Below are 9,603 nucleotides of genomic sequence, written 5' to 3' on the forward strand. Positions count from 1 at the left end.
AAAAAAAAAAAAAAAAAAAAAAAAACCAAACAAAAAAAAAAAACCAACAAACCAGCCACTAAGTGGGACCTTCTCTGTAAGAGGGAATGGCCCTTCAGGGCAGTCAATTCCCTTTGGGACCTGGGAGGAGATGACAGGCAGGTTTCCAAGGAACATGACTCAAAGCTGCTCGGCGCATGAACATGGTCCTGGAGTAGTCGTGTGCATATCCTGACAGTAGCTGTCTCTCACACCCCAATTACGTATTTACACTGCTGCTGTTTGATGCTCTCAGTAATTGCAACAAGAAGCGGACCTCCAGCCAGGCAGCTGAGCAGTGCAGCAGGATCCTCGTGTGCATCTTTGCTAAGGTAAGCTCAGCTTCTTTATGGTGAGGGTGGTGGGATTTGTCTTTGTGTGCATAAAGGTCACAAGAAGCCTAGGTGAATTTGATATGTAGTGAACCTACAGCATAGTCATCAGTTATTATAATGCCTGAGACTCTTCTACAGGATGAGAATAAAATCCTACACTTAGAATAGTTGTTACCCCATACGTAAGCTTACAGTTCTTAGTTCCCCCAACACTGCTTAGGGAAGGGCTCTTATGCTTAAAAAAAAAAAACCCAAACAAACAACATACTTTGAGAGCTATTAGTAGTGCTACAAATACTGTGGTCCTTACTGCTCTGAAGGACAAGCAATCCACATATTTGCAAGCTCTTGTGTGATCCTTTAATGGAACTCTGGGAAGGCATTACTGGAATCAAGACTTAATAGGGAACTACTGTGCACTAATTATCTGCCTGTTTTGGCTCTGTTAATGGACTGTACTGCTTGAGCATACCATTCTCTGCTGATGGGCTTGTTTCCTCCAGTAAGATCTGAGATTGTGTGCAGAACAACAAGCTTTTCATACTGTTTCTTTCCTCATCTCTATCCTTCGTTCCAGGTGAAAATTCTGAAAAGAGAGGTGAGAAGCATTTAAAATGCCTGAACAGTCTGTAAACAAATACAGCACTCACAGTAGCACTTATATTTCTTAGAATTTGAGCAGTTCTGGGATTAAGTATTAAACAAATTGAGGTTGTTCTAGTCACTGAGTTACTGTGTGTTGCCCCTGGGCCTTTGAGAAATAACAACCTGTCTGGTTGTCACAGTAACCTTCCCTTGAAATTACTCAACTGGATTGTGCTTGAACCTGTTTGTCATAAACAGCTTGATTCCTAAAGGTGAGAAGGGAAGCTGCAGAAGAATCTCAGTTTCTCAAAAATATGAGAATCTGGTCTTTAACAATGATAGTAAGGATTCTTCTTTCTACAGTGGGACCTTAAAGTTTCACTGTTGTTCAGCATGTTCAGATCCTTTTTCTTAGTGCAATGGCTACACCTTCAGCTAACGCTTCAGTATAGCTACCCAAGAGAACTGCTGCACTACAGCTCCTGTATTAGAAGGTAGGACACCTTCCTATATTGCTTTCTTTGCAACGACGTTGTTGTTTCTCCACTTCCTAGAGGAAGAGAAACCATAAGTAGTGGTACAGACACATGTCCATCCTACACAGCTGATTTGCCAGCCATAGTCCTCCCCCCTCCCCCCCCCGCAAAAAAACCCCACACCTCCCACGTAACTTTAGTAGGAATCAAGGATAATACAGGAAAAGTGGATACCAGGAGATTTAAAAGGGAAGCTTTAAACTGTTTGTTTTTTGGGGTTTTTTTTTTTGCTTTTTTTCTGCTGTACCTTTGAGCATTATCTGCAATTATCTGCCACCTAGGGGACCATTCATTATAAAAACTGACGGCTGGCTGCTGTATGCCAAGCAACAGATGAATGTATCTTCATGTGTTCACAGCTCTACTTCTTTCATGAAGAGCAGAACCACTGAAACTATTTCAGATTCGATAATCTGATTGCCCTAACCTGCATCAGCTGGCGATTTGTTCTTATACGTGTGATAAACAGCTGTAAGATTTAAGGTCTTGCATGAAGCATCCTTTCTGGAAGAAATGATGGTAGATGCTACAGCCTCAGTGGGGTACAGTTTAAACCACGTGACTCATCTGTGTTGAGAGGTTTTATCAAAAAATGGTTTCTTTCATTTAAATGCAGTAATGGTGACCTGTGGGAAAGCATCCTCTCCTGTCAACAGTTAAAGTTGATGGTGTCAGGGAGGAGAGCTGTCTCTTTCATCTGCTTTGTTTGATGTCTGGCATTTTTAGGTGTTAGCAGAACATCTTGGCTAATGCAAGCTACAAGAGAACAACTGTCTGCAGGTGGAGGTGTAGATGATAAAGCTAAATAAGGCTGTCAACTTTAAATAAAAATGGGATGAGTTTTAGGATTTAGTAACCTGAGATGGCAACTCTTTCTTTCCCTGTTCTAGGACCTCAGTCTTAGACCTCAGATCTCAGATCCTGAGATATTGTGCAAACAATGTTCTGGAAGGATAGTCCAGTATATGGGTTAGGTGTGATACCTTCTGTCACAAATATCACATATCTAGTATCCAAAAGCTTGAAACATTCAAGTATGTGCTGAGAATGTCACCCTACATCTGCTTTTCAACAGATGTTTTTCAATCTGTCAGTTTGGAGTAATAATTTTCCTTCACTCAACATACGAGATGGCCTTCTACACCAGAATAGGATTGCATTTAATACAGGGTAGTCCCAGGATAATCTAAGAATGAAATCCATGGGACCTGTCCTGTTGACAAAAGCTTCTTTCCACAAAGTATGAGATGAAGATTCTTGATTTACAACCTGAAGAAAGAGGGGCATCTAGAATTTTCTCTCCAGCTAATTCTCCTCACAAGTGGAGGCAAAAATCCCTGATTTTGAAGAAATAGTTTGCTTCTGGATGGTAGCCTCCATGCTACAGTAGTATGGTGCCAGTGGATCATTCAAGGCATCTGTGCAAGTGCCCCATACCTGGACAAACCACAAGCAGGCTGTTTCTTAGTGACATGGATGTTGCAGTGCACTGCTGCAAAATGTAGTGGTGGTGCCTAGAGAAACAGGTTTTCTTAACTCAAAAAACAAGGCCAGAACATTTAGTATACTATTCTATGCAGAAGGGAAGAGTTCTCCTCCATCCTGCTTCTTTTGCTGCTCTGTAAGCCGAATAACAAGTTTGTATCAGGATGAACCCTGATGCTAGCTTAAAGTATGATTAGTTTCATAGTTATTGCATTGAGATCTTTTTACAAAATTACCTTATTATATTCGTTTAAGGTTCTTCTAGTTCTGCTTCACAGGGAGGTGGTGTCTCAGTTACTGGATTATTTTTCTATGTAATAGGGCCTGGAAACCTTATTTGCTAAAGGGATGAGGAAATGGAAATTCTCCCTGAAGAGATCATGTGTACCAAGTACAAGGAGTAGTCACTCCCTTTCTGCCAAAGGATGTTACTTTTCCATTCCACATGGAAGTGTAACTACCCTGTACTTTCAGTGACTGATCAGACACTGCAGCCTGGCTAGGAGCTACAAGTAGTGCTTGGCACACGGGAGGCACTGTTTTCTAATTCCTCAATATTCCTGTGCATTTTTTCCACATTTGTCATCTTCATTAAACAAATCTCATGACTGTGTTAGGGGCTCAAGGCAACTTACATGAGGCTTTTTCCCAACTTGCACTGTGTAAAAAATAAACCTTTGTAGTATTTGTAGCGATTTTGCATGTGACTGGATCAAAAAGTCAAATTTTTCTCCTACCAATCTCAAATTGTCATACTAAGCATCTGCCTTCTGATATTCCACCAGAAACATGTTCTGTTCTTTATTTGTTAAAGTAAAGTGCATGCTACTGCATGTCAGTGCTTCCATTTTAGATGGCTGTTATCCTTAGCTTGCCTACATCAGAAATCAAAATGGAAGCATTTGGTCATGCAGTGAAATGCCTGAGGCTGTGGAGTGTTTTGGAAAAAGACATTTCTTAGACTTTACTGGACACTTACTCATCTGCAGCTCTTTGAGCATTTGTTTTAATGCATGCTGAAGGCCAGGTTTTGAGAGGAGTCCAATCCCTCACTTCTTACCAGCAAAGGAAATAGTGCAGGTGATAAACTCATCTTTCTGCCTGAGCGGTTTATAACAACCAATCTGTTTCTCTGCTTGTAGCTTCAATCTCCAGTTTCAAGTATTTTATTTACAACTGCCAGAAAGAAAAATCACTTATTTTTAGAGTATTATAAACCAGTTATCTACTTACGGTAAGAAAGTAATTTAAGATTAGATCCTCCCATCCTTCCCACTCAAAGCCACTTTTCTTTAACGGGTGGAGTTTTTCTCTTGAGAAAACATCAAGTTGGCTTTGTTAAATTCCTGTTTATTCATGTTTGATTCTTCTGAGATACGGGTCCCAGTTAATGATATATCATCTTTTATAATCTTTATTTTAATCACTTGGCTTCTCATCTGATAATTTCAAGGCATTTTTTTTCTTGTCAAGAGTGTATTTATCATTGCATACAGAAATGTTAGTAACTCAGCTTAAGAAGAAGGTGAAAGCACTTGCTCAAGGAGATGGAATGGCTACCCTGGCAGAGGCTGTATAGTTTGTTCAGTAAACAGCTTTCTGTTGTTTTGCAGTGAAAAATGTTTCAGCATATTTCTATGGATGTGACAAATACACTGCCTGCCTCCGCAGTGAATAATTAAACAGGGTTTTCATGCAGAATTCAAAAGGCCTCCCAAAAAGAAAAGCTTTACATGCATTAAATGAAATTCAAGGATGACTTAGTCTGCTACTGTGCATCCAGCATAATCCTGATTTTATTGTTAATAAATTAGTAGAATGACTAGTATTTGAAAACTTCAGCTCTGTGTTAGAGGACAGGGAGAAAGCCATAGAGTGAGTTTGGATTAAATGCTTCCAGGACTTTTAGGGAGCTGCTGCTCCTCACAGAAGTGGGTAGCTCCATGGATGGGGCTCATTCATTATCCTTCAGCTGCTGAAAAGCATAGTCCTACCCCACTGCCTTCTTTTAGAGGTTTTAATTCCCTCTGGAGCATGTCTGACTCCTCTATGAATTGGTTTCCTAAACCACCTAGATAAGGTAAATGATGTGGGAAGAAGCTTTTCCTTGGATTAAGGAACATGTCAAAATGAGAACTGGTACAGAGAAGGCAAAAAACAGCATCTGTAGGGGAGAGCAGAGCAAGTGCTTAGTTGGCTGGAACTACCTGGAGCAACAGCACCCTGCTCTCTCCTGCAGAGAATCGGGGTGATTTTAAGCAATATATATTACATCCCACCACAAACTATGGCATCTCTTAGAAATTTCTCAGGATAAAGCTTAGAGTTAGCTAAGTGTCGGTTTGAATTACAAGTAATGATCGGGTTGCAAGATAGAGCAAGGAGGCTGAGGAACAAAAGAAACAGTGACTAGCTGATCAAAGCCTCTGTCTGTTCCTTGTTCCCACTGACAAGTGGGAAATAGGCTGCCCTGGAAAACATGATAGCAGCACTTCATTTATATCGGTGCTGGAATCAGTTGTATATTGACTTGAAGGCCTTAGTTGATAGAGATAGCAAACAGATTTCATCTTCTGAGTGATCTTAAAAGGTGGATGCAGGCTGGCTTGGGGCAGGAGCCATCTGGCAGCTACCCCATCACATCTGGTGTGCCAAGCGGAAATAATGAGAGGCTGCATTGTTTTGCCTCTTTCCTTCTCAGTAAATCTGTGCCTGGTGATGATAAACACATTTTCCCCCTTCTGCAGTCATTTAGTGATATCATAATGTTTGTATTTGTTAACTTTTGGAAGCCAGATGAGCAGAGACTGTCGTGTCCTTTAGGACTATGTAAACAAATTCCTGACTCAGAGGTTACAGGCAAGTTCCCAAGAGAAGCCACGGTATGGAAGAAACATTAGGTTCTTGAGGAAAACTGTGCTTATTTAAAGAAGAGAACTGTTGTTTCAGAACTGACAGTGCCCCATATTGTTCTGTGATGTTGTCTTGCATGCTCATCCTCTCTCTTCTTTTGTTCTTGGCCGAACACAAAAATTTCAGTCTAAGAAAAAAGCACAAGTACAGAAGGCTCTACAATGAGATTGCTTTTGCTCATTCATAAAACTGTGCTCAGCACTGTGTAACTGCTTTTAGTGCCTGCAGTGGGTTGTAAGTCTGAGATAAAAATAGATTTTTGTTATCATTTTACTACTAGAATTAAAATTGCTCCACAAATATTCCATCCTCTTTCTGGGGGAAATATTCTTAACGCATCGCTAGTGATTAAGTGTTGGATAGGTGATCTCAGAGTTTTCATCATAGAATTCAGACAAAAAGCTAATGGACAGAGCAAAATCCATTGATTTCAATGGGAAGACTGAACAAAATCGTTTTGTCTAAGCAACGTGCTGTCACCCCTTGTAAATGAGAATAAAGCCATAGGCAGACGCTCAATCTATTATTGCGTATGCTTCAGCAGCTCTCATATTTGTGTGTTTGCAATCCTCCATCCTACAATAGGAAATTACAGATACGTTAAAATGCGCTAAGGTTTCCGTCGCCTCCCGTCGCCTCCCTTGCGCAGCTCATTTCCAAGGCTCTGCGGTTGCCTTGGAAACAGGGGAAGGTAGAGTTTTGTTCAGCTGGCTGCTGAGCTGCAAGCAGTGGTTGGGCTGCAGAGAGGCACATGGGCGTTCCTACGCACAGGCACTGCAAATCTATGAATGGGGGCATTTGGATTTTTGTTCGCGATATTAAATACCTCAAATTTGAGAACAAAAACCTGTTAAAAATGCTATAGTGAACCATTCTATTCATTTAAATGCCACTGATGGCTAAGGGTTTTTTTGTAGTGTTTATTTGTAGGACTTTGCATTGATATTTAAGCAATTAATGTTTAATTTTCTTTGCTGGGTGTTCGTGAGTGCTCAGCGTTACTGTAGATAAGGGAACTTTTTAGAAACATAAACGTGAGCCTCACAGTAGGTGGATACTTTTTTTAAATGTGGAGTTACACTCCTAAAAACCAGTGAGGTTTTAACAAAGAAATGGGTGTTACAGCTTCTGTGAATTTGAAGTTCAAAATCCTTAAGAGTATAATAATAAAGCTCTAAGGAAGCCACTTGTATGTATGTGGGAGGAAGGCATGTCAGGGATTGTCCAGGTACCTTCAGATGGGGAGTAAGAATGCTTAAAGCTGCTGCTTTGTAGATTTCCAAGAATAACTTGGCAGCCAAAAAGCTCTTAAATGCTTGTGTATATCCCATAGAGATGCCAAGAGGGACAGCTGTTTTGCAGCTCTGCAAATAGTGAGAAGATGCAACAGCCTGGGGCTGCCTAAAAAATGCAGGCTACACCCACAGCATGTAGAAATGTACATGCACAAATTGCACTAGCAGTAACAAAGATTGCCTGTGATTAAGTACTGAAAAATATGTCAGTGGAAAATACAATAGCAGGATACAATGAACACAGAATCCAATTAAAAAAAAATATCTCAGTGCTGGTATAATCTTGGATATTTTGTGGTTGCAAAAGCAATAGCATGTAATTCCATGTGCTACCGAGCTTGAGCCAGTTCATGATATTTCACTGTAGCTGAGGTTTCTGCCCTATGGAAGGAAAAGAGACAGTTTGTTTGCTTATCCATACACTGAAGAAAACTGAGGACTGCATTTGAAAAATCTCCACCTTATTTTCCAAAGGTCACAGCAGCCAAATGCAAAACAAAGAAAGTGTTGGTGAATAGATCACCTATTAGCTCACATCTGCAAAATTCTGCTCGTTTTGCTATAATTTTAATTTAACATTATAGCACAGTGTGGTGCTAGGACCAATAAACCATCAATCTGATATTACTTGTCTCACTCGTTGGTCCACTCCTCTCCCTTTCACAGCATCAATGAATAGTTGAAGTGGGGAGGTATCCCGTGAGATCATCCAGTTCAATGCAGGGTTGGCTACAGAAGACTGACCAGGGCGGATTAGTACCCAAAGTTCTGGATATCTCCAAGGATACCATCCAGCAAGTAGCAGTGTCTGACATCAGAAGTTTTTCCTGTGTTTACATTTAGTTTCTGATATTCCAGGTTGTGCGCATTGCCTCTCCTCCTGTCACTGGGTGCTGCTGACAAGAGCCAGGCTCTATCTTCTTTGTGGCTTCCTTTCAAGTATTTATGAGATTTTTGGTAGAGTTGGTTTTATCATGGCTGTCCTCCAATTTCTGCTTGTTTTAAGAGTCAGAACCACAGAACGATGATTCTTGTGCTTCAGAGGTGTCAAAACGTAGCTCAGCAGGCCTGAGCTAGAAATACAGGCTGGAAGGCGCTGCTAAAAAGCAGCAGCGCACGCTCTGCTGTTGCAGGGACAAGCAAGGGCACGAACCCAGCAGGTGCAGAAGCAGCTCGGCGTAAATCCTTTGCAACTCCTGAGTTCCAGCTGTCCCCGGCCTTGCCCCGTCCCGCGGACGCTGCCCGGCGCCGAGGGGCGGCTCCGTCGTCCGCCCTGGGCTGTCGGACCCGCGGCGGGAGACAATGCCGCCCCGCTCCCGCGCGCCCATTGGCTGCTCGCCGCCGCCGCGTGACGTCACCGAGAGGCGGGGCGCAGCGCCCAATTTAAGGCGCGGACGGGGCGCGGCCGCCGCAGCGCGGAGTGCGGGAGGTGACGGAGGGCGTGTGGCGCGGTAGTGGCATCATGCGTGAGATCGTGCACATCCAGGCCGGGCAGTGCGGCAACCAGATCGGCGCCAAGGTACGGGCCACCTCTCGGCTGCCCGCCGAGGGTCGTGCGACCGGCACCGGGGTGCGGTGCGTAGCTCCGTCGGGGTTATCCGCGACCGCAGCGGGGCTGCCCGGGCTCTAGTCCGCGGTCGTACGCAGCCGGCTGGCAGCCACGCGTACGGCTCTGAGGCAGAGGGGCGCGGCGTCACGGCCAGCCCCTGGTGCGTGCTGGGGCTGCTGTCGTCTTGCGGTGACGCTGCCGTGTCGGTAGAACAGCATGGCTGTTATAGGCGGCCTTAAGCCATGGCTAGACAATAGAAGAGTCTCAAAACCGTGGGTATGCGAGTGCTGTCAGCCCGTGGATGCGTGCTGAAAATGAATTAGCTCGAATTCCAGTGCTGCAGCTGCCCGTCTATCCTCCTCAGCGCTGCTTCTGTTAATTCAGCTGCCGCAGCCAAAGGAAACTCTTCAGCACTGACTCATGGAGGTGCAGCTTCCTCCCAGGCAGCTGCTCAACCATGCTAGGGAGTGGTCGGGGAGGCTGTGCGCACAGACTGCTAGCGTGTGATTGGCACCGGCCAGCTGTAGTGAACAGCTGCCTTTCACGAACATTTCTTCCAGTTCTGGGAGGTGATCAGCGATGAGCATGGGATTGACCCGACTGGCAGCTACCATGGGGACAGCGACCTGCAGCTGGAGAGAATCAACGTGTACTACAATGAAGCTGCTGGTGAGTTGGTCTGCATCCTCTGACATCCTTAAATTAACAAAGCAGAAATGCCAGGTCAAAGCTTGAAAAATACCTGAGTAAGAGCTGCCATCTACAGAGCTTTGTTCTCAGAATGGCTCTGATAGCACTGGTCTAGACAGTGCAACTCTCCAATGAAGTATAGAGAACCTCCGGTGAGCACAGCAGTGCTGCTGTGGCTGCAGGGCCATAACGCTGCG

General features: G+C 43.7%; 1 protein-coding gene and 1 long non-coding RNA gene across 2 annotated transcripts; one reads left to right on the forward strand and one right to left on the reverse strand.

Moving 5' to 3' along the window:
- Positions 1 to 334: 334 nt before the first annotated feature.
- On the reverse strand, positions 335 to 8,195 carry LOC122168288. The gene is made up of 3 exons (XR_006171227.1): positions 7,796 to 8,195; positions 3,939 to 4,135; positions 335 to 939 (listed from the first exon to the last, which is right to left on the reverse strand). It is a non-coding gene; the product is annotated as an uncharacterized LOC122168288 (long non-coding RNA).
- Positions 8,196 to 8,589: 394 nt separating this feature from the next.
- On the forward strand, positions 8,590 to 9,423 carry LOC122168287 (tubulin beta-4B chain-like). The gene is made up of 2 exons (XM_042833469.1): positions 8,590 to 8,686; positions 9,277 to 9,423. The coding sequence occupies exons 1-2, from the start codon at positions 8,630 to 8,632 to the stop codon at positions 9,406 to 9,408; spliced, it is 189 nt and encodes a 62-aa protein (XP_042689403.1). The 5' UTR covers positions 8,590 to 8,629; the 3' UTR covers positions 9,409 to 9,423.
- The last annotated feature ends 180 nt before the right edge of the window (positions 9,424 to 9,603 follow it).

This window comes from Centrocercus urophasianus, unplaced genomic scaffold, assembly GCF_019232065.1.
Source record: "Centrocercus urophasianus isolate 14NV4802_14NV808 unplaced genomic scaffold, USGS_Curo_1.0 seq_413, whole genome shotgun sequence".
NCBI lineage: Eukaryota > Metazoa > Chordata > Aves > Galliformes > Phasianidae > Centrocercus > Centrocercus urophasianus.

Bases quoted from the DNA above. Each gene is read 5' to 3' on its own strand.
- LOC122168287 (XM_042833469.1), top strand. From the start codon at position 8,630: ATGCGTGAGATCGTGCACATCCAGGCCGGGCAGTGCGGCAACCAGATC. The intron at 8,687-9,276 runs GTACGGGCCACC...CATTTCTTCCAG, and splicing joins GCAACCAGATCGGCGCCAAG to TTCTGGGAGGTGATCAGCGA.